This window comes from Sapajus apella, unplaced genomic scaffold (genome assembly GCF_009761245.1).
Source record: "Sapajus apella isolate SASKATOON/1434 unplaced genomic scaffold, GSC_monkey_1.0 scaffold4, whole genome shotgun sequence".
Taxonomy (NCBI): Eukaryota; Metazoa; Chordata; class Mammalia; order Primates; family Cebidae; genus Sapajus; species Sapajus apella.
This window is the reverse complement of record NW_022436944.1, coordinates 52214162-52233993: the sequence shown is the minus strand read 5'-3', so window position 1 is coordinate 52233993 and position 19832 is coordinate 52214162. Positions and strand designations below refer to the sequence as shown.

At 38.0% G+C, this 19832-nt stretch overlaps 1 protein-coding gene across 2 annotated transcripts in view; it reads left to right on the top strand.

Moving 5' to 3' along the window:
* Nucleotides 1-14210, top strand: part of DYNC1LI1 (dynein cytoplasmic 1 light intermediate chain 1) — a 45766-nt gene extending 31556 nt beyond the window's left edge. For both annotated transcript variants that reach the window (XM_032268660.1, XM_032268666.1), the window contains exons 6-13: nt 1847-1940; nt 5240-5375; nt 6794-6905; nt 9379-9438; nt 9580-9624; nt 10206-10326; nt 11433-11588; nt 13281-14210. In XM_032268660.1, coding sequence (XP_032124551.1) covers nt 1847-1940; nt 5240-5375; nt 6794-6905; nt 9379-9438; nt 9580-9624; nt 10206-10326; nt 11433-11588; nt 13281-13390 — 834 coding nt within the window. In that variant the 3' untranslated portion in view covers nt 13391-14210. The remainder of the gene's footprint in view (nt 1-1846; nt 1941-5239; nt 5376-6793; nt 6906-9378; nt 9439-9579; nt 9625-10205; nt 10327-11432; nt 11589-13280) is intronic.
* Nucleotides 14211-19832: the final 5622 nt, after the last annotated feature.

Sequence of the window (19832 nt, the reverse complement as noted above, 5' to 3'; positions counted from 1 at the left end):
AAAAAAAAAAAAAAAAAAAAAAAAAAAACACTACTTGTGTTATGAAAAGCAGTCTTATTTTCCAAAAGAAAAATGTTAAGTTTAAAGAGTCCGGAAGCAGTATCAAATGAGTCATAGAGTCATAACATTTTCAAATCAGAAGCGATCGTCTACTGTATTTTACAAAATCTAAGACACCATCAGATGTATTTCAGTTTATGAACTTTGAAAATGTGTAGGGAGATGGGGAAATGTGTGTCCCCCAATGGAGAGAAATATGGTGGTTCAACGGCATCAATTTAAAGACTCTCAAAATGGAGATTTCAGAGAGACTTAAGTTTCTTAAGTCCTTTTCAGTTAAAGTATTTTTATTTAATACTAAACCACCATGCTTTGCCAAAAGTTTCGTTAAGTCAAAGTATAATATAATAACTATCTTTAATCATTTGAAATTACTCTCAGTATTTGATGAAATGGGCAATGAAATGCTCATCATAATTATATAATGAGACTCTGTTCTGTATATATGTTGCCCAGCTAGCCTTGAACTCCTAGGCTCAGTCCTCCTGCCTCATGCTCCAAAGTAGTATAGGCGCATACCACTGCACCCTGTTAGGTTTTTTCCCCCATATGTATATGTGTGTGTGTATATATATGATATATATGTATATATGTATATGTGTGTATATAAATCCTTGTGTTACGTTACATATATATACATATATATGTAACAAAAAAGTTACATAGCAGATTTGACCCCAAACTGATATTAGCTATAATGACCATTATTAAATGTTTATTTTTGTATTTTACACCTGCAATTCAGAAGGGTTTTGGTGAAATTATTTGGATGTCATGATGTTTGAACATGCCTTCTTTGTATTTATCTTAACATTTTTCTGTAACAAGCAGAATTGAGAATTGTCTCATTGATTGTACAGGCGGCATTTCAAAAATCACCTGTATATAATTTCCTTATTGTGTAATTGGTGAGATTGTAATAAGAGTGAATAAAAGCACCAGAAAAAAAACTAAGGTCATTTGTGAATTACCAGATAAACACAGGAACTAAGAAGAAATGGTGAAAAGTAGAGCCTCCCTGGATATGCAGAAGTGTTTTATAAAACTACAATAGATGTTAGATCTTTAAAAACTTTGTTCTAGGCTATAAGTAGTTGAGTTAGTAATAAGTATGATTTCTTAGTACAAGCTAGGCTTGTTATTCTTCCTTCTGTTATGTACTAAAACTTTCTCTTGGCCGGGCGCAGTGGCTCACACCTGTAATCCCAGCACTTTGGGAGGCCGAGGCGGGTGGATCATGAGGTCAAGAGATCGAGACCATCCTGATCAACATGGTGAAACCCCATCTCTACTAAAAAACTACAAAAAATTAGCTGGGCATGGTGGCGCGTGCCTGTAATCCCAGCTACTCAGGAGGCTGAGGCAGGAGAATTGCCTGAACCCAGGAGGCGGAGGTTGCGGTGAGCCGAGATCGCGCCATTGCACTCCAGCCTGGGTAACAAGAGCGAAACTCCGTCTCAAAAAAAAAAAAAAAAACAACTTTCTCTTTGGTGTTCTGACCAGATTTAATGTTAACATAGAAGTTAATGCTTTTTAATAAGATACAATTATCTGTTAGTCTTTCCAATTAAAAGTTCATAGAATACTTGATATTCTTGGTCCTACTGTTCATTCACCATATCAAAGTGGTACTTTTTTTTTTTTTTTTTTTTTTTTTCACCCCCCCCCCCCTCCCCCAGAGTGGTATTTTTGTGATGTTCCACTGTCCAGAATTGAACTGTTCAAATTATTATATTTCCTTTTGATTATTTTAAATATATTGTTTTTAATTATTTTAACTTAACAGTGTGATGCTATTAGTGTATTGGAGAAAGAACATGACTACAGAGATGAACATTTTGATTTTATTCAGTCACATATCCGGAAGTTTTGTTTACAGTGTATCCTTTTAAATACATTTATTGATTCAGTGTACAACCTTACCTGTTTTTTTTTGTTTTTTTTTTTTAAGTTAAAGTAATTAAATTGATGGACTTGAGAAATTCTATAAACATTTCTTCTTCTGCCTCTGGTTGGAAATTTCATTTTACTTCCCAAGTTATTTATATTTGGATGTTTTGAGATAGAAAAGCAAATATTGAAGTATATTACTTTGATTTGCTGTGTTTAAAGTATGCTTAAGAAAAATAATTATTAATTATATGTGGAAAAGTCTAGTCAGCTGTGGTTATGAACATATCTGATTTAAAAACTGTATTTATTGGTTGTGGATGGTAGGGCAAGATCAGTATTTTGGTTTTTGTGTTTTCATGTTTAATTTGTTAAGTGTGTTATCTTCCCCACGTACAGTCTAACAGTGTTTTCAAAATCTGGCTCTGCCTATCTAAGACCTAGTGGATTAGAATGCTGCAAATGAAGCTGGAGAATCTATACTTTAGAAACCTTCCTGGGAAATCTATCACATAAAGTCTTGTTAATCTAGATTGCAAGGGTTAGGTGAGCCAGTGAGTAAAAATTACAGCTGAAAGAGGGAGAAAATGAAGATTATAAGTGAATGCTTTTTAGAGACTTTACTATTGAGAACTTGGTTACACCTTGAATACTCTGAAGCATCGACTCATCAACCCTCTTGGATCAGATATTTTGCAGCTACATTATCCAGCCAAAGCTTTTGAGTCTGAAAAGTAATGAAATGATATTAGGAATAGATAGTAATAAGTAATACACACATGTTTATAAATCATTTTCTTTTTTTTTTTGAGACGGAGTTTCACTCTTGTTACCCAGGCTGGAGTGCAATGGCGCGATCTCGGCTCACCGCAACCTCCGCCTCCCGGGTTCAGGCAATTCTCCTGCCCCAGCCTCCTGAGTCGCTGGGATTACAGGCACGCACCACCATGCCCAGCTAATTTTTTGTAGTTTTAGTAGAGACGGGGTTTCACCATGTTGACCAGGATGGTCTCGATCTCTTGACCTCGTGATCCGCCCGCCTCGGCCTCCCACAGTGCTGGGATTACAGGCTTGAGCCACCGCGCCCGGCATAAATCATTTTCATTAGTGGGCATTTAATTTAAGGACCACTTATAGAAAGCCCGAATAAGATGACACTTAGAGTTTCCCTTTCCCCTTTTTCCTTAAGTTCTTTTTATGGGCCTTTCTCTTCTCACATCCACAAATGGCTGAGTTGGTTAAGTTAAAGGGCACTTGTCTACATAATGTCTTCAAAAAGAAAAAGTGGGAGTAATTGTAGTGTAGGTATCTATAGCCTTTTTTTTTGTTATCTTTGGAGATTAGAAAATTTGAGAATAAAAAGTCTCTTTATTTAATGCTGTACTTAAAAATGTAAATGCAGAAATGTAATCAGAAAAGAAGCTTTCTACTAAATTAGAGTCCATTAGAGCCAGTTAATTTTAAAAGAATACAAAATGGGAGAAGTCATCTCAAGATAATGAGGTATGTATTTACAGTGACTGACAGTGAGTTCAAAATCATCTTTATTTTATTAAATTTTTTTTGTTTGTGTTTTGTTTTTGAAAAGTAGTCTCACTCTGTCGCGCAGGCTGGAGTGCAATGGCGTGATCTCGGCTCACTGCAACCTCCGCCTCCCGGGTTCAAGCTATTCTCATGTCTTAGCCTCCCAAGTGAGTAGCTGGGATTACAGGTGCCTGCCACCACACCCGGCTAATTCATTTTGTGGTTTTTTTTGGTTGTTGTTGTTTTTTTTTGAGATGGAGTTTTGTTCTTGTTGCCCAGGCTGGAGTGCAGTGGCACGATCTTGGCTCACCGCAACCTCTGCCTCCCAGGTTCAAGTGGTTTCTTCTGTCTCAGCCTCCCTAGTTGCTGGGATTACAGGCATGTGCCACCATGCTAGGTTAATTTTTCTTTTTGTATTTTTAGTAGAGACGGGGTTTCTCCATGTTGGTCAGGCTGGTCTCGAACTCCAGATTTCAGGTGATCCGCTGGTCTTGGCCTCCCAAAATACTCGGATTATAGATGTGAGCCACCGTGCCTGGCAGCCCAGCTGATTTTTGTATTTTTAGTAGAGATGGGGTTTCGCCATGTTGGCCAGGCTGGTGTCAAACTCCTGACCTCAGGTGATCCACCGACCTTGGCCTCCCAAAGTGCTTGGATTATAGGTGTGAACCACTGTGTCCAGTCTTTATTTTATTTAATTTTTAATTGTAATACAAGTTTTTCAGTTATAGAAATCTTCCAGATTATCATAATTTGATTTGCATTGTGGGGAAGATCATTAATGCAAAGTTCATAAAGTTAAACTTTTGCCTAAGTTTATGTTTGTCTTTTGCCTAAGTTTATGTTTGTCTTTACCATGTTAAGGTTTCATATCAAGTTGTATTTAGCAATACTGCTTTTAGGTTCATAAACCTCAGTCACGTCCCCAAAACTATGAGTATCCCAGTTAAGAAGTTAGACGTACTCCCAGGATTTCCACTTGGCCTAAGTTACCATCTCCCATGGAGACACAGTGGCCAGTGCTAGAATGTGGGTGGTCATAGAATTTCTGATACCCACTCTGAACACATCATCTGTCAGTGGTCACATTGTCTATGGATGTCTTAATATTTTCTTCCACTGTGTCTTTTGGATAAGAGGTCAGTGTTAGGCTCTGCTTTAATACATCTTCATGTGAGATTGCATTATGTCAGGTTTTGTCATGAAATGTGCTTTTGCCTTAGGTTATTCCTGAAAGCCTCCTGATTGGTACCTGCAGACTCACCTCTCAATAATGGGTCTTTTTTGCTCTCTTCAGTGAGTCTCCTGAGCTTTATCCCTGAAGTTTTAATTCCTGGGTTTAATAAAAACTACAGAGAGACACTGTTACACACCATTTTTGTTGAAAAGGCAAACAAAACAGTTGTTGATAAATAATATCTCCTCCATGAATATTAGGAAAGTTAAAATTATGAAAATTGTCCTTTCATGTGCTTTAAATGTTAGAAGTAGGAGTGGTGTCAGTATTTCTAGATTTACCTTTACTTCTTGGCTTAATGAGACTTCTACCTTCCTAAGTTAAATTGATTATGTAAAAATTCTTTCTTTGTAGCCTATATAAAGGTAGGTACTTGTAACTTTTGAAGTTTTTGATTACCATATAACATACCTTTGGAATTATTTCTGAAAGTAAAATGCACATAGATATAAATGTTAAGCTGAAAACACAGAATTTTATATTTGTCCATGACATTTGTCCAGAATTTTCTTTAACCATATTGTTCAGATGGTGCAGCACTTATTTACACTTCAGTAAAAGAAAATAAAAATATAGACTTAGTATATAAATACATCGTTCAGAAACTATATGGATTTCCCTATAAGATTCCTGCTGTTGTTGTGGAAAAGGATGCAGTATTTATGTAAGTGGACTCTTAAATATATAATTTTATTATATATTATTGCTACTATTTGATGGTGAATCATTATTTTTGGTTTTGAGATAGGAACAAAAACCTTTCCATGATGAATAAATGAGCATCTACCTGTTCCTAGGTTGTTTTTTATGTATAACCTATCTTGATTTCTCTATTATTACCTTTTAGATTTACTACTTGCCTGAGCCCTTTTTCAAAGCTTTTGCTATTATAGCTAAACTGTCTACTGGGTGCATATATTAGTGCATTGTATCTACTTATTCTTTAATTGATTATGATACATAAATGACCAAATTTCTGATCTGGACATGATTTTAAAAAGTTACCTGGCCAGGCATGATGGCTCACGCTTATAATTCTAGCATTTTGGGAAGCCAAGGCGAGTGGATCACCTGAGGTCAGGAGCTTGAGATCAGCATGGCCAACATGGCAAAACCCCCTCTCTACTAAAAAATACAAAAATTAGCTGGGTGTGGTGGTGCACGCCTGTGGTCCCAGCTACTCTGGAGGCTGAGGCACGAGAATTACTTGAACCTAGGAGGCAGAGGTTGCAGTGAGCCAAAATTGCGCCACTGCACTCCAGCCTGGGTGACAGAATGAGACACTGTTTTCAAAAAAAACAAAGTTACCTGAATAGTCCACGTGCAGTGGCTCATGCCTAAAATCCCAGCACTTTAGGAGGCTGAGGTGGTAGGATTGCTTGAATTCAAGAGCCCAAGACTAACCTGAGCAACATCATGAGACCTCATCTCTACCAAAAATTTAAAAATCAGCCAGGTATGGTGGTACGGACCTGTGGTTTCAGGTACTTGGGAGGCTGAGGTGGGAGGATCACTTGAGCCTGGAGACCAAGGTTGCTATGAGCCATGGTTGAGCCACTGTACTTCAACCTGGGCAACAGAGCTAGACTCTCAAAAAAAAAAAAAAAGTACCTATATAAAATTGGGAGATAATAGTTACTGCACCCCACCTCACAAGTTAACACTAATGACATTTCTAAGATAAGAATATTGGTAATTTCTTTTGAGACAGGATCTCACTTCCATCACCCATCCTACAGCTCAGTGACTTGATCTCAGCTCACTTTAGCCTCCACCTCCCAGGCTCAAGCAATTCTCCTGTCTCAGCCTCCCAAGTAGCTGGGACTACAGGTGCACGCCACCATGCACACCCAGCTAATTTTTTTTCTTTTATATTTTTGTAGAGATGGCGCTTTGTCGTGTTGCCCAGGCTTTCATTTTAAGTAGAAATTTGTAAAACGTGACATCATAATTAAAAGCTAATTCGTTTTCCATAATTGTTCAGGTTGACTTCATAAAAATGTACCTTTTACATGATCTTGGACTGAATGAATGAATGGCTGTACAAATGCTTGAGAATTTATCATATGTATTCCTTTCTAGTCCAGCAGGTTGGGATAATGATAAGAAAATAGGAATATTACATGAAAATTTTCAAACATTAAAAGCAGAAGATAATTTTGAAGACATCATAACTAAACCACCTGTTCGAAAGGTAACCATTTTAGTAAATAATCTCAATAGATAGACTTTAGACTAAACTGAGGGGAAGTCTATACTTTCAGATTGAAGGTATGAAGGCAAGGATGTCCTTTGCCATCTGGAGGGTTTCTTTTTTTTTTTTTTTTCGAGACGGAGTTTCGCTCTTGTTACCCAGGCTGGAGTGCAATGGCGCGATCTCGGCTCACCGCAACCTCCGCCTCCTGGGTTCAGGCAATTCTCCTGCCTCAGCCACCTGAGTAGCTGGGATTACAGGCACGCACCACCATGCCCAGCTAATTTTTTGTATTTTTAGTAGAGACAGGGTTTCACCATGTTGACCAGGATGGTCTCCATCTCTTGGCCTCGTGATCCACCAGCCTCGACCTCCCAAAGTGCTGGGATTACAGGCGTGAGCCACCGCGCCCGGCCTGGAGGGTTTCTAAGTATAATTTGGGTGTGTTTCTAATATACAGTTTACATAAGGATTTCTTTTAGCAAAACATAAATCAGCCATTCAGCTAATTAAATCTTAGCCCTTGGCATATTGATAATAGCACTTGTTAGTACATAGTTCCTTGGAAATCGTAGATTGACATGAGTGAATATGTGGCTCTTATAGAGTTTGAATAGGTAGAAGCTGTGAACTTTCCAACCTAGAACTTGGTCAAGAGCCAAGAAAACATTGCTAGAATTATCCTCATGGTTCTATCTGCTGGGGCAGATCTTGGATCTTCTCTGCAGTTAGTTACCCACTTTAGCTCACAGCTATCCAGGAACTTCCAATTTTCTATATTCAGCTTTAGTCTTGACTATAACATATCAAACTATTAAATCAGGTCCCAGTAGATACACTGCTTTCCTATATCTTGATTTCATGTTAAGCGGTGTATAGCGTTCTATAGATAGAGATGTTTCTGAAGAGCTCTATAAAATGAGTATTTGCATAAATAAATTGAATATCCCTAATTTGAAAATCCAAAATGGTCAAAAATCTGAAACACTTTGAGCACCATCATGACTCTCAGAAGGAAATGCTTATTGAAATATTTTGGATTTTCAGATTAAGGATGCTGAACTGATAGGTATTAATATAAATATTCAGCAATCTGAAATACTTCCACTTCTGGTCCCAAGTATTTCGAATGAAGGATACCTAACCTGTAGTAATTCTTACTGACTGACTTTAATCTTGATATATATATCAAGAAAAAATAATTTTGATTTAACTTATAAGACTTATAAGAATCTAAACATTCATAACATAAAGCATCCATCTTCTGTTTGTGAGTTACTGCTAGTAATAAAAAGTCAAATGAAAAATCAGTTGGTGTGATATTTGGTCTAGATGTCTGTTAAAAGAAATGCATACATAAAAATAAAATAGCAAAAATATTTCCCATTCTTTTACCAACAAATATGCTTCTTTTTCTTTTTCTTCTGCTCATTCCACAAATATTTATTGAGCATCACTTTAGGCCCTATTTAGGTTCTAAGTGCTAAACGGGAAGGAGGGTGATATGTATAATAAACCAATACATAGATCATCTGTCAAGTAAGTGCTACAGAATAAAAGCAGGGCGTAGGGAGAGTGAGCGAGAGGACTGGGCTGTGAGGAATGCTGTTTATGAACGATGTGGGAATGTCTTTGATATAAGAGGGGAGAATGCTGAAGGCAGAAGGAACTAAAAGTGCACATGCCCTGAGGTAGAAATGTATAAGGAAGACAGGCAGGAAAGAGCTGTGAGGAAGGACAGAGTGCCGGGAGATCAGAGGCAGAGTTTAGTTATTGTGGGTTCTTACCAGTAGGCTACAGTAAGGACTTTTGGTTTCATTCTGAGTTAGATGGAAAGCAATTGAGAGTTTGAGCAGAGGAGTGATATAATCTGACTTAACCTTTTAAAAGAATCACTCTGGCTCCTGGGAAGAAAATAGATTGGGTATGTGTTTTACAGCAAGAATAGAAGCAGGAGACTTTTGCATTTCTTTTTCCTAATTACTCAGCTTAGAGAAGAGCCATTATATTTTTATTTCAGAGAAGCAAGGGACAAGTTGCATTTCACTTAACTAGGATATTACTGGTCCTTTTAAAACACCCTAACTGCTGTTTAGCAAATTTATAAGCATGATTAATATGCTTGTGGCTCTAGGATTGTGCTGTTCAATACAGCAGCCACTTGCCTTATGTGGCTTTTAAATGTAAAATTAAATAAAATTAAAAATTCAGTTCCTCTGTTACACTAGCCACATTTCAGGAGCTCAGTAGCCACTGGTGGCTAGTGACTGTCACATTGAACAGCACAGATACAGAACATTTCAAGAATTGTAGCTAGATACTGAACAGCTCTGCTGGAGGGCAGCTCACTCATGTGCATATAAATATAGTAAATGTTCAAATTCTTGAACTGTTTTTTAATTAGTCTAATCTAGAGAATAAGTTATTAATGGCTTTAGCATAATATATTAAACTTATGTGTTGCTCATTTCAGTTTGTACATGAGAAAGAAATTATGGCAGAAGATGATCAAGTGTTTCTTATGAAGCTACAGGTATGAAATTATATCAGAAGCAGACTTAGTATGGTTAATGAGTAAACTGTTCTCGTGTGCATTTTCTTTAAAACTACACTGGTATATGCTGTGAATGTCTAAACTAGGATTCTTTTGTTTTGTTTTGTTTTGTTTTTTCAGTCCCTTTTAGCAAAGCAACCACCAACTGCAGCTGGAAGGCCTGTGGTCAGTATTACAAATTTTAACAAAATTGTTAAAATGCAGTACATATTGTTTCAGTTCTTTTTTCTTAATTATATACATATCTCCTATGGGTGTGCTTTGGTATAAACTTGAATTCAGAATTCTTGTCTAATTTGTGAGATTTTAAAAGTGTAAAGATCTATTTGTAACGTTTGTTGTGTGTCTATACTCAGGCATTTATGTGTCATTTTACAAATCCTCACAACTGTCTTATGAGGCAGGACTGTTACTAGCCCCATTTTGCAAATGAGGAAATGGGAGCCTTAAGGAGGACATTGTGGCTTGCCTGAGATTATAAAGCTAGTAGAATACAAGTCCAGATTGGAAACCGAATCTGACTCCCAAGCCTATACTCATAACTGTACATCATCACTCAGTATGTTCTTTATTCTCTATGAAAGGGAAAATTAGTATTCTAAAATGTGATAGGCCTTTGTCTGGCATTCTCTTAACAATGAGGACAGGATTGCTAACAGTTTTATCAATGGCTTGCAGTGTAAAAGTACCAGTAGGACAGTGAAAATTTCAGGTTTTTATAATTGCCTTTTCCTATTTTTACATAGGATGCCTCACCAAGAGTCCCAGGAGGCTCCCCTCGAACACCAAATAGATCTGTGTCATCCAATGTTGCCAGCGTGTCACCCATCCCTGCTGGGTCAAAAAAAATTGATCCAAACATGAAAGGTACATCTCTTTCTAGGAGATAAGCAGACAATACATTTTACGGTAGAAAGAATCTATCTAAAATTCCACCTTTTACCATAACTATTTTCATTCTTGTGCAATACCTTCTAGGCTTTGTCTCTGTGGATATGTCATCTCATAGTTAACCAGATTGTAAACCATTTTACAGTGTATTTGTGACATATTATCATTTCCATGATAAAAGTTTTGTTATATTTAATCACTTCCCTGGTAGATCATTGAAGAAATTCATATTTATACTATAATAGGTAATCTGCAATTAACATAAAGAAAAAACTATATACATAATAGTTATTTCTGTAGGAATAATTGCCATAAGTAGGATTAGTAGGTCAAAGAGTTTATGTTTTTATGCCTTTGATAATATTTTTTTCAAATGGGTTATTCAACTTTGCATGTCATTAACATTGAGTGTTAGAGTTTGCCATAACCTAATTAATATGCTTTAAATATTACCTAATAGGAGTTATTTTCCCTAGTATTTTCCTTCTGTTTGTGTTTCTCTTCTGTGAGTTGTTTATTGCTATCTTTTGCCCATTTATTTCTGGGAACTTCTACTGGTTTTCACATAGGATTCTGTAACTTTTCTTTTCTTTCTTTTTTTTTTAAAGACAGGGTTTCACCATGTTGGTCAGGCTGGTCTTGAACTCCCGACCTCAGGTGATCCACCCGCCTTGGCCTCCAAAGTGCTTGGATTACAGGCGTGAGCTACCATGCCCGGCCCGGATTCTGTAACTTTTCATAATATTTGAGGCAATTTCTCAACAATTCTATTTTTGAAGAATCCTTTTCAAATGGGAGATATATATTAGTGTATAACATCTTTTTGTTTAAAATACCTTTGGCCTTTGAAAATTAACATTCTAATTTTTAAATAATTATTTTACACTCTTAAAGTTTACTCATTTTGTTTTATATATAAGTAGAGAAATTACTCAGCATCAAAAGATCAAACTAGACTTGAATTTGGAATATAAAACTCTTAAATTTTAAGTTTATTCATTTTCTGTGTGTGATTACTCTAATAATAATTATGGGAAAGCCTTATGTTTTGACTAAAGCATTTTGGTTTTTGTTTTTTATAGCTGGAGCTACAAGTGAAGGTGTCCTGGCAAATTTCTTCAACAGTTTATTGAGTAAAAAGACTGGCTCTCCAGGAGGCCCTGGTGTGAGTGGTGGTAGCCCTGCAGGTGGGGCTGGAGGTGCAAGCAGCGGTTTACCACCATCCGCCAAAAAGTCAGGTATACTTAACGGGAGCAAGTCGCTTTTTAAAAATAACAGTTTTATTGAGATATAATGAAGTTCGCTCATGTAAAGCGTATAATTCTGTGGGTTTAGTATCTTTACAAAGTTGGGTAGACCATCACCATAATCTGATTTTAGAACATTTTTATCTCCCCAAAAGAAACCTTGAACCTTATCTTTTTCCTCTACAGATTTCCCTATCTGGACATTTCATGGATATGGAGTTATACAATGTATGGCCTTTTTTTTGTTTTTATGACGGGTTTTCTCCATGTTGGTTGGGGTGGTCTCGAACTCCCAACCTCAAGTGATCTGCCCACCTCAGCCTCTCGAAGTTCTGGCATTACAGGCGTGAGCCACCACCCCCAGCTCAATGTATGTCTTTAACAAATGTTTTTGAGGGTCATACCTGATGTAATATGTATCGATACTTTAGTTTTTTTTTTTATTTTTTGAGACAGAGTCTGGCTCTGTTGCTCAGGCTGGAGTGCAGTGGTGTGATCTCAGCCCACTGTAGCCTCTGCCTCCAGGGTTCAAGTGAGTCTCCTGCCTCAGCCTCCCAAGTAGCTGGGGTTACAGGTACCCGCCACTATGCCTGGCCAATTTTTGTAATTTTAGTGGACACAGTGTTTCACCATGTTGGCCAGGCTGGTCTTGAACTCCTGGCCTCAAGTGATCCACCCACCTCAGCCTCCCAAAGTGCTAGGACTACAGGCATGAGCCACCATGCCCGGCCTACATTCCTTAATTGCTGAATAATATTTTATTATATGGCTATACCACATTTCATTTATCCATTCACTGGATGATAGACATCTGAGTTTCATCTACTTTTTGACTATTATTAATATAGTGGTGCTTTGAACATCCAATTTTGTGTGGATACAAGTTTGTAATTCTCTTCGGTAAAGACCTAAGTGGAATTACTGGGTCATGTAGTAACTCTGTTTAAACAGAGGTTTTGAAGAACTGCTGTATGTGCCATTTTAAATGATTGGCAGGTTAGGAGATTTCCAGTTTATCCATATCCTTGCCACGTTTTTATTGTCATCTGTTGCTACCACTCATTCACCTCTCCAAATGCTAAATTTTTGTTGCTGTTTTCTATTTTACTGTTCTTATTGTCCCATACTTTTAAAAAAAAAAAAAACCTTTGTGAGGTTAAATGATAGGTGCCAGTTTTACCTCCATTTGGTAACAGATCCATAATTTAAAATGAAGGAATTTGTTTTTTCTTGAAATTTTAATTATTTTTATTTATTTTTTAGACAGAGTCTCTTGCCTAGGCTGGGATGCAGTGGCGTGATCTCAGCTCAGTATAACCACCACCTCTGGGGTCAAGCAATTCTCCTGCCCCAGCCTCCCAAGTAGCTGGGATTACAGGTGTGCACCACCACACTTGGCTAATTTTTGTATTTTTAGTAGAGACAAGGTTTCACTCTGTTGGCCTGGCTGGTCTCGAATTCCTGACTTCAAATGATCCTCCCCCCTCGGCCTCCCAAAGTGCTGAGATTATAGGCATGAGCCACTGCTCCTGGCTTAAAAATTTTAAATTAAGGGTCATTTATATAACTTGGTGTGCTAAAGTTAATGAAAGTGTCAGCAATTTTTAAATGAAGAGATATTGGTAAAAAACAATACTTTCACTTATATGTAAGTCTTGTTTATTTTCTTTCTCTTCATTGCAGGCCAGAAGCCTGTCTTAGATGTTCATGCAGAACTAGACAGAATCACACGAAAACCAGTTACAGTTTCTCCCACAACACCCACATCTCCTACGGAAGGAGAAGCTTCTTGAAGATACCAAATAAAGCCATTTGTTGAGTTTTCTGGGATAATGTAAACATGCCTCTGCCTTTTCCTTCAAAAATGGAATTAGAAAGCTGGAGTGCTTCAGGTGGACTAAATGTATGTCTTGTGTGTGTGTGTGTGTGTGTGTGTGTGTGTGTGGTTACCCGTTTTTTAGAAGGAGCTATACAGAAGAAAAGTTATTCTACATTATGTAAGATTGCTATTTGCATTGCCATTTTGCATAAGGAAGTAATTTTTTATTTTGAAAATCTCAAAACTTTCAGATATGAAATACAACCATGTGATCAATCATATTTAAAGTCTGTTTAAAACATATAAAAGAGTTTAGGAGAAGGACAGAAAACATGCAATTTGGGCATTTGACTGACTTGTAAGTCTGAGCTTATTTTAGTTATAATTATTAAAATCATTTTTAAAAATTTGTCAGTTTTGCTGACAGAAAAAAAATCGTCAGATTTTGCACACCAACATAAATGTACCACCACACACGGAAATGCTGAGAGAACCATCAGATAGCATTTGATACACTAGTCATTGTCTCAATCACTGATCTGTAAATTGTCATCAAAATATGATTTAGAAATATTGGTCAGGGTGTTTCTTTAACTGAGAAGAAAAGAAAGCACACTGCCTAAATGTGTAAAAGAAAAATGCAGAGGTTATTAAAATGTAAAGAGGTAACAATCTTTTGATTTGTCTATACATATATATATATTTGGCTTTGCCTTAATATACCCCTTTTTTGTTTGTGACTTTGAACTGTAATCAGTTAATAATAAAGTATTTATTCTCTGCATTCAGGTTCAGATAACTTGTTGCATTTTCTTATGTTTAAATTTACATGTGTCAACTAATAAATTAGATTCATTAGTATAGTCATCCCTTGGTATCCATGAGGCAGATTGGTTCCAGGACCTACCTCAGGTCCCAAAATCCCCACATGCCTAAGTCAGAGATATAAAATGGTATAGTATTTGCATATAACACTCACATCCTCCTATATACTTTAAATCATCTCTACATGATAATACCTAATTCATTGTAAATGCTATGTATATACTTGTACTGTATTGTTCAGAGGAAGATAAAATCTGCCTGTTTAGATGCGATTTTTTTTTCCAAGTATTTTCCTTCTGTCATTGGTTCAATCCATGGATGTGGAACCCACGGACACAGAGGGCTAATTTAAAATGTTTGACCTAATTAATAGAAAAGCATTCTGCCCTTCTGAGAGAGAGATGAATACATTAGATTCCCTATCCTGTAAATTTCCTTAATTTGGGAGTTTGCCTTGGTCAACACATCTTCCTCACGGGCATGCCTCAAACTGTGGAATCTTACGTCAGCACATCTAGTAGATAAACATAATGGCCTTCCATCATTTAACAGGAAGAAGTTTTAAAAGCTTGGCAGGTACCCTAACACATAGCCATTCCCTTACAGTTGAGAACACCTGTTACTGATTTCACCTTTTCAATACTCAGTTTTCAATGATTGTTTCAGAAACTTAAGAACAAATGAACCTTTTTATTGAAGTTCAGCTAAAGAACACATCTATATTTGACCTAAATCATTTAGACAGTTTGGGGAAAAATGGTTACTGCCCTTTAAATTGGTCTTTGTTACTACTTTGAAATAGTTATTCTGAAGGTTTTTTTGAACAAAGTGTTTGAAGACAATACCTCAATCATCTCACACAATCACTTCATTAAAACTTTAAAATCCATTTAGTCTTACAATAATATTTGACACCTTATATTTAATATAAATGTTAAAAATACATGAGGTGCTGGGCGTGGATGGTTCATACCTATAATCCCAGCACTTTGGGAGGCTGAGATGGGAGGATCACTTGAGCCCAGGAGTTTGAGACCAGTCTGAACATGAGACCCCCTCTTTACAAAAAATTAGCAGGGTGTGGTGGCACATGCCTGTAGTCCCAGCTACTTGGGAGGCTGAGGTGGGAGGATCACTTGAGCCCAGAAAGTCAAGTCTTCAGTGAGCTGTGATTATGCCACTGCACTGCAGTTTGGATGATAGGGGAATCCCTGCCTTAAAAAAATATATATATGTGTGTGTGTATATATATATATATGTATACACACACACACACACACACACCCATATGTGTATGTATATGAGAGGATAATAATTGGTTGCCATGTGGGAAAAACAGGGTATTCATGGGCATACAAAAATTTATGAAAACGTTTTGTCTGATAAAATATTTGAGATAATACCACTGATAAAATCTTTAGTCCAGAAAGGTTTCTGCAAAAAGGGTGGTGTAGATTCTTTCTAAATTAGTATATGATGAAATAAGGAGAACTAATTAAAACTGCAGACAATATGTGGTATACTTGGATATATCTGCTGTCTTATTTGCATGCATAGGCCAACTCTGTGTGTGACATTGTACATGTACTAGAAAATCCTTGGAATTGAGTTGTTACTTTAATTGTTCACTCTGGGATTTAGTTTTATCCAATCAAGACTTTCCATAGATCATGATTAAACAAACCTATTTTTGTTTAAGCCTTAAACCAATTTTTTGCAAGGAAAGTTGTTTTAAACTTTTTGTTTTTAAGCAAATTTTTAATTGAGGTATACAATACAGAAAAGCGTACAAGTGTATGGTTTGAAGTATCACAAAGTGACCACATATAACCAGCATCAAAATAAGCAACAGAAAATCACGCAGCACCCACAGAAGCTTCCAGTGTGCCCCTCAATCAGTATCCCCACCCACCAAATAACCACTGCCTAACTTACAAATACACAGATAAGTTTGGCTTATTTTTAAGCTTTATATAAATTGAATCTTACAGAGTTAATATTTTAATGCCAGGCATCTTTCAGTATCAGGTTTGTGTTTCATCCATTTTGTTGTATTAATAGTTATTGCTGCATATTGTTTCACAAATATACAATAGTATTTGTAATGCTATAGATGGATATGTATTAGTTACCTGTTACTGCAGGAAATTACCACAAATTGGTGGCTTAATACTGTACAAATTTATTATTTTACCCTGCTGGAGGTTAGAAGTCCAAAATAAATCCTCACTGGGCTAAAGTTAAGTGTCAGCAGAGCTGGCTTCTCTTTTTGGAGACTCTAGAGGAGAAGTATCTGTTGTTTTCCTTTCTGGCATCAAGAAGCTGCCTGCATTCTTTGGCTCTTGGCCCTTCTCCAAAGCAGCAGCCTAGCATCTTTAACTCTGCATCCATCACATCACTTTCATTCTGACCTTCCTGCCTTACTCTTTTTTTTTTTTTTTTTTTTTTTTTTTGAGACAGCCTTGCTCTGTCGCCAGTCTCCTGGCGCCAGGCTGGAGTGCAGTGGCGCAATATTGGCTCACTGCAATCTCTGCCTCCTGGGTTCAAGCAATTTTCTTGCCTCAGCCTCCCGAGTAGCTGGGACGACAGGCGCACGCCACCATGCCCAGCTAATTTTTGTATTTTGTAGTAGACATGAGGTTTCACCATATTGGCCAGGATGGTCTCAATCTCTTGACCTCGTGATCTGCCTGCCTCGGCCTCCCAAAGGATTACAGGCGTGAGCCACCTTGCCTGGTTCTGCCTCCCTCTTGTAAGGACTGAAGTGATTAAATTGGGCGCCCCCAAATAATTCACTATACTCTCCTTTAACAACACTTTAATTATTTCACTGCACTCTCTTGCTTGCATTTTTTCTGAAAAGGAATCAGATGAAATTCTTATCTTTGCTCTCTAGAGGGGCTTTTTTCCTGTGGCTTATTTAAAGACTTTAATTTTCTGCAATTTGAATATGATATGCCTACGTATAGGTTTGTTTTCATTTATCTTTCCTTTTATTTTATTTTTTGAGACAGGGTCCCACTCTGTTGCTCAGGCTGGAGTGCAATGACTCAATCAGAGCTCACTGCAACCTCTGCCTCCCAGGCTCAAGCAATCCTCCCAACTGAGCCTCCCTAGTAGCTGGGGCTACAGGCATGCGCCACCATGCCCAGCTAATTTTTGTATTGTTTCTAGAGACAGGGTTTCACTATATTGCCCAGGCTGGTCTCAAACTCCTGGGCTCAAGCAATCCTCCTGCCTCCACCTCCCAAAGTGTTGGGATTACAGGTGTGAGCCACCACACCTGGCCCATTTATCTTTCTTTTTTTTTTTTTTTGAGACGGAGTTTCACTCTTGTTACCCAGGCTGGAGTGCAATGGCGCGATCTCGGCTCACCGCAACCTCCGCGTCCTGGGTTCAGGCAATTCTCCTGCCTCAGCCTCCTGAGTAGCTGGGATTACAGGCACGCGCCACCATGCCCAGCTAATTTTTTGTATTTTTAGTAGAGACGGGGTTTCACCATGTTGACCTGGATGGTCTCGATCTCTTGACCTTGTGATCCACCCGCCTCGGCCTCCCAAAGTGCTGGGATTACAGGCTTGAGCCACCGCGCCCGGCCTCCATTTATCTTTCTTAATGCTTCCTGAACCTCATGGATCTGTAGTTCGGTGTCACATTAATATGGGGAAATTCTCAGTCATTGCTTCAAATATTTATTTTGTTTCTTCTCTTGGTATGCCTGTTATCTATATGTTACACCATTTGTAGTGGCCCCACAGTTCTTGGATATTTTGTTCCTCTGTGTCCACGTGTATCTGTTTTCTCTTTGCTTTTCAGTTTTGAAAGTTGATGTTTACATGTCCTCCAGCTGAACAATTCTTTCCTCAGCTCAGCAGTTCTCTCAGTCCAGTCTACTAGTGAGCCTATCAAAGGCATTCTTTGTTTTTTCTTAATCTCTAGCATTTATTTTTGATATGCTCTTAAATGTTCACCTCTCTGCTTACATTATCCATCTGTTCTTGGATGTTGTCTACTTTTTCTATTAGAGTCCTTAGCATATTAGTCATAGTTGTTTTAAATTAATGGTCTGATAATTCCAACGTCCCTGCTATATCCGAGTCTGGTTCTGATGCTTGCTCTGTCTTCAAACTGTGTTTTTTATATGCTTCACACATTTTTGTTAACAGCTGGATATGATGTACAGTAGAAGGAGCTCTGGTAAGTAGGCCTTTAGTGGTGTGGGGGAGAGGAAGCATTCTATATTTCTATATTAAGTCTCAGTTTTAGCAAGCCTGTGCCCCTGGGATGTAAATTTCACAAGTGTTTTTAAGTACCCCCAGCCCTCTTAAGTGACACAGGATGTCTAGAAGGGTCTGGAGTTAGGTGTTTCCCTTCCACCAGGTTGGTTTGGCTCTGGTAAAACCCCAATAGGTAAGCCTGTGGTAGAATCGTTTCTCTTGAGGACAGGCTTTGTTAAAAACAGAGTGCTCTGGCATGTTTCAAAATGGTTACTTTCCCTCCCCCTGCCAGAAGCATGAGAGATCTTCATGGTGAGACCTTTACTCTGATCTTCACGGCGAGAACCTGGGAGAGCTCCTAGAGGTAAAACTCACAAAAGTGTGGGGACCCTCTTATGTCTGGATCCCCATAGAATTATGAACTCACAGACTTAATTGACACTGAGCCTCTGGGCAGTTCATCAATTACAGTTCAGATTCCTCTGTCCCAGAACTGGTTCCTACAGAGGTGTATTATGCCCAGTGGTTTCTGCTCTGGTAAGTTGTGATTCTGTGTCACCTGTCTTATCTCCAATTTGGGAGGCAATGGTTTGCCCTGTGACCATTTCTCTGACAGATCTCCTCGTTAGGTCAAAGTGATGACCTCAAGGGCCGGGCGCGGTGGCTCAAGCCTGTAATCCCAGCACTTTGGGAGGCCGAGGCGGGTGGATCACAAGGTCAAGAAATTGAGACCATCCTGGTCAACATGGTGAAACCCCGTCTCTACTAAAAAAAAATACAAAAAATTAGCTGGGCATGGTGGCGCATGCCTGTAATCCCAGCGACTCAGGAGGCTGAGGCAGGAGAATTGCCTGAACCCAGAAGGCGGAGGTTGCGGTGAGCCGAGATCGCGCCATTGCACTCCAGCCTGGGTAACATGAGTGAAACTCCGTCTCAAAAAAAAAAAAAAAAAAAAAAAAAAAAAAAAAAAAAGTGATGACCTCAAAACTGCTTTTGACAACAAACTGGTAAAACTGTGGGCAAAACAAAACAAAACAAAAATTAAAAAAAAACTCCTTACAAGCTGGGCTGGAAATCGTATTTACCCCACTCAAGATCCTGAGTCGTAGCTGCAAAGTCTCTGCCAAGTCAGGTAACATTGGCAGGCTCTGGGGATTTGAACGTGGACATATTTTGGACACTTGCTCAGCCTACCACAGGATGTTTGGGTGATTTTCAATCTTTCAATTGTTATTATGAATAGTGCTGTTGTAAACAGTGTTGAGTGTGTCTGGTGGAAAACATGTTTTCATTTCTGTTAGGTGTATATGTAATAGTGGATTGTTGGGTCCATAGGTTATATATGTTTTCAACCTTAGCAGATAAAGCCAAAGT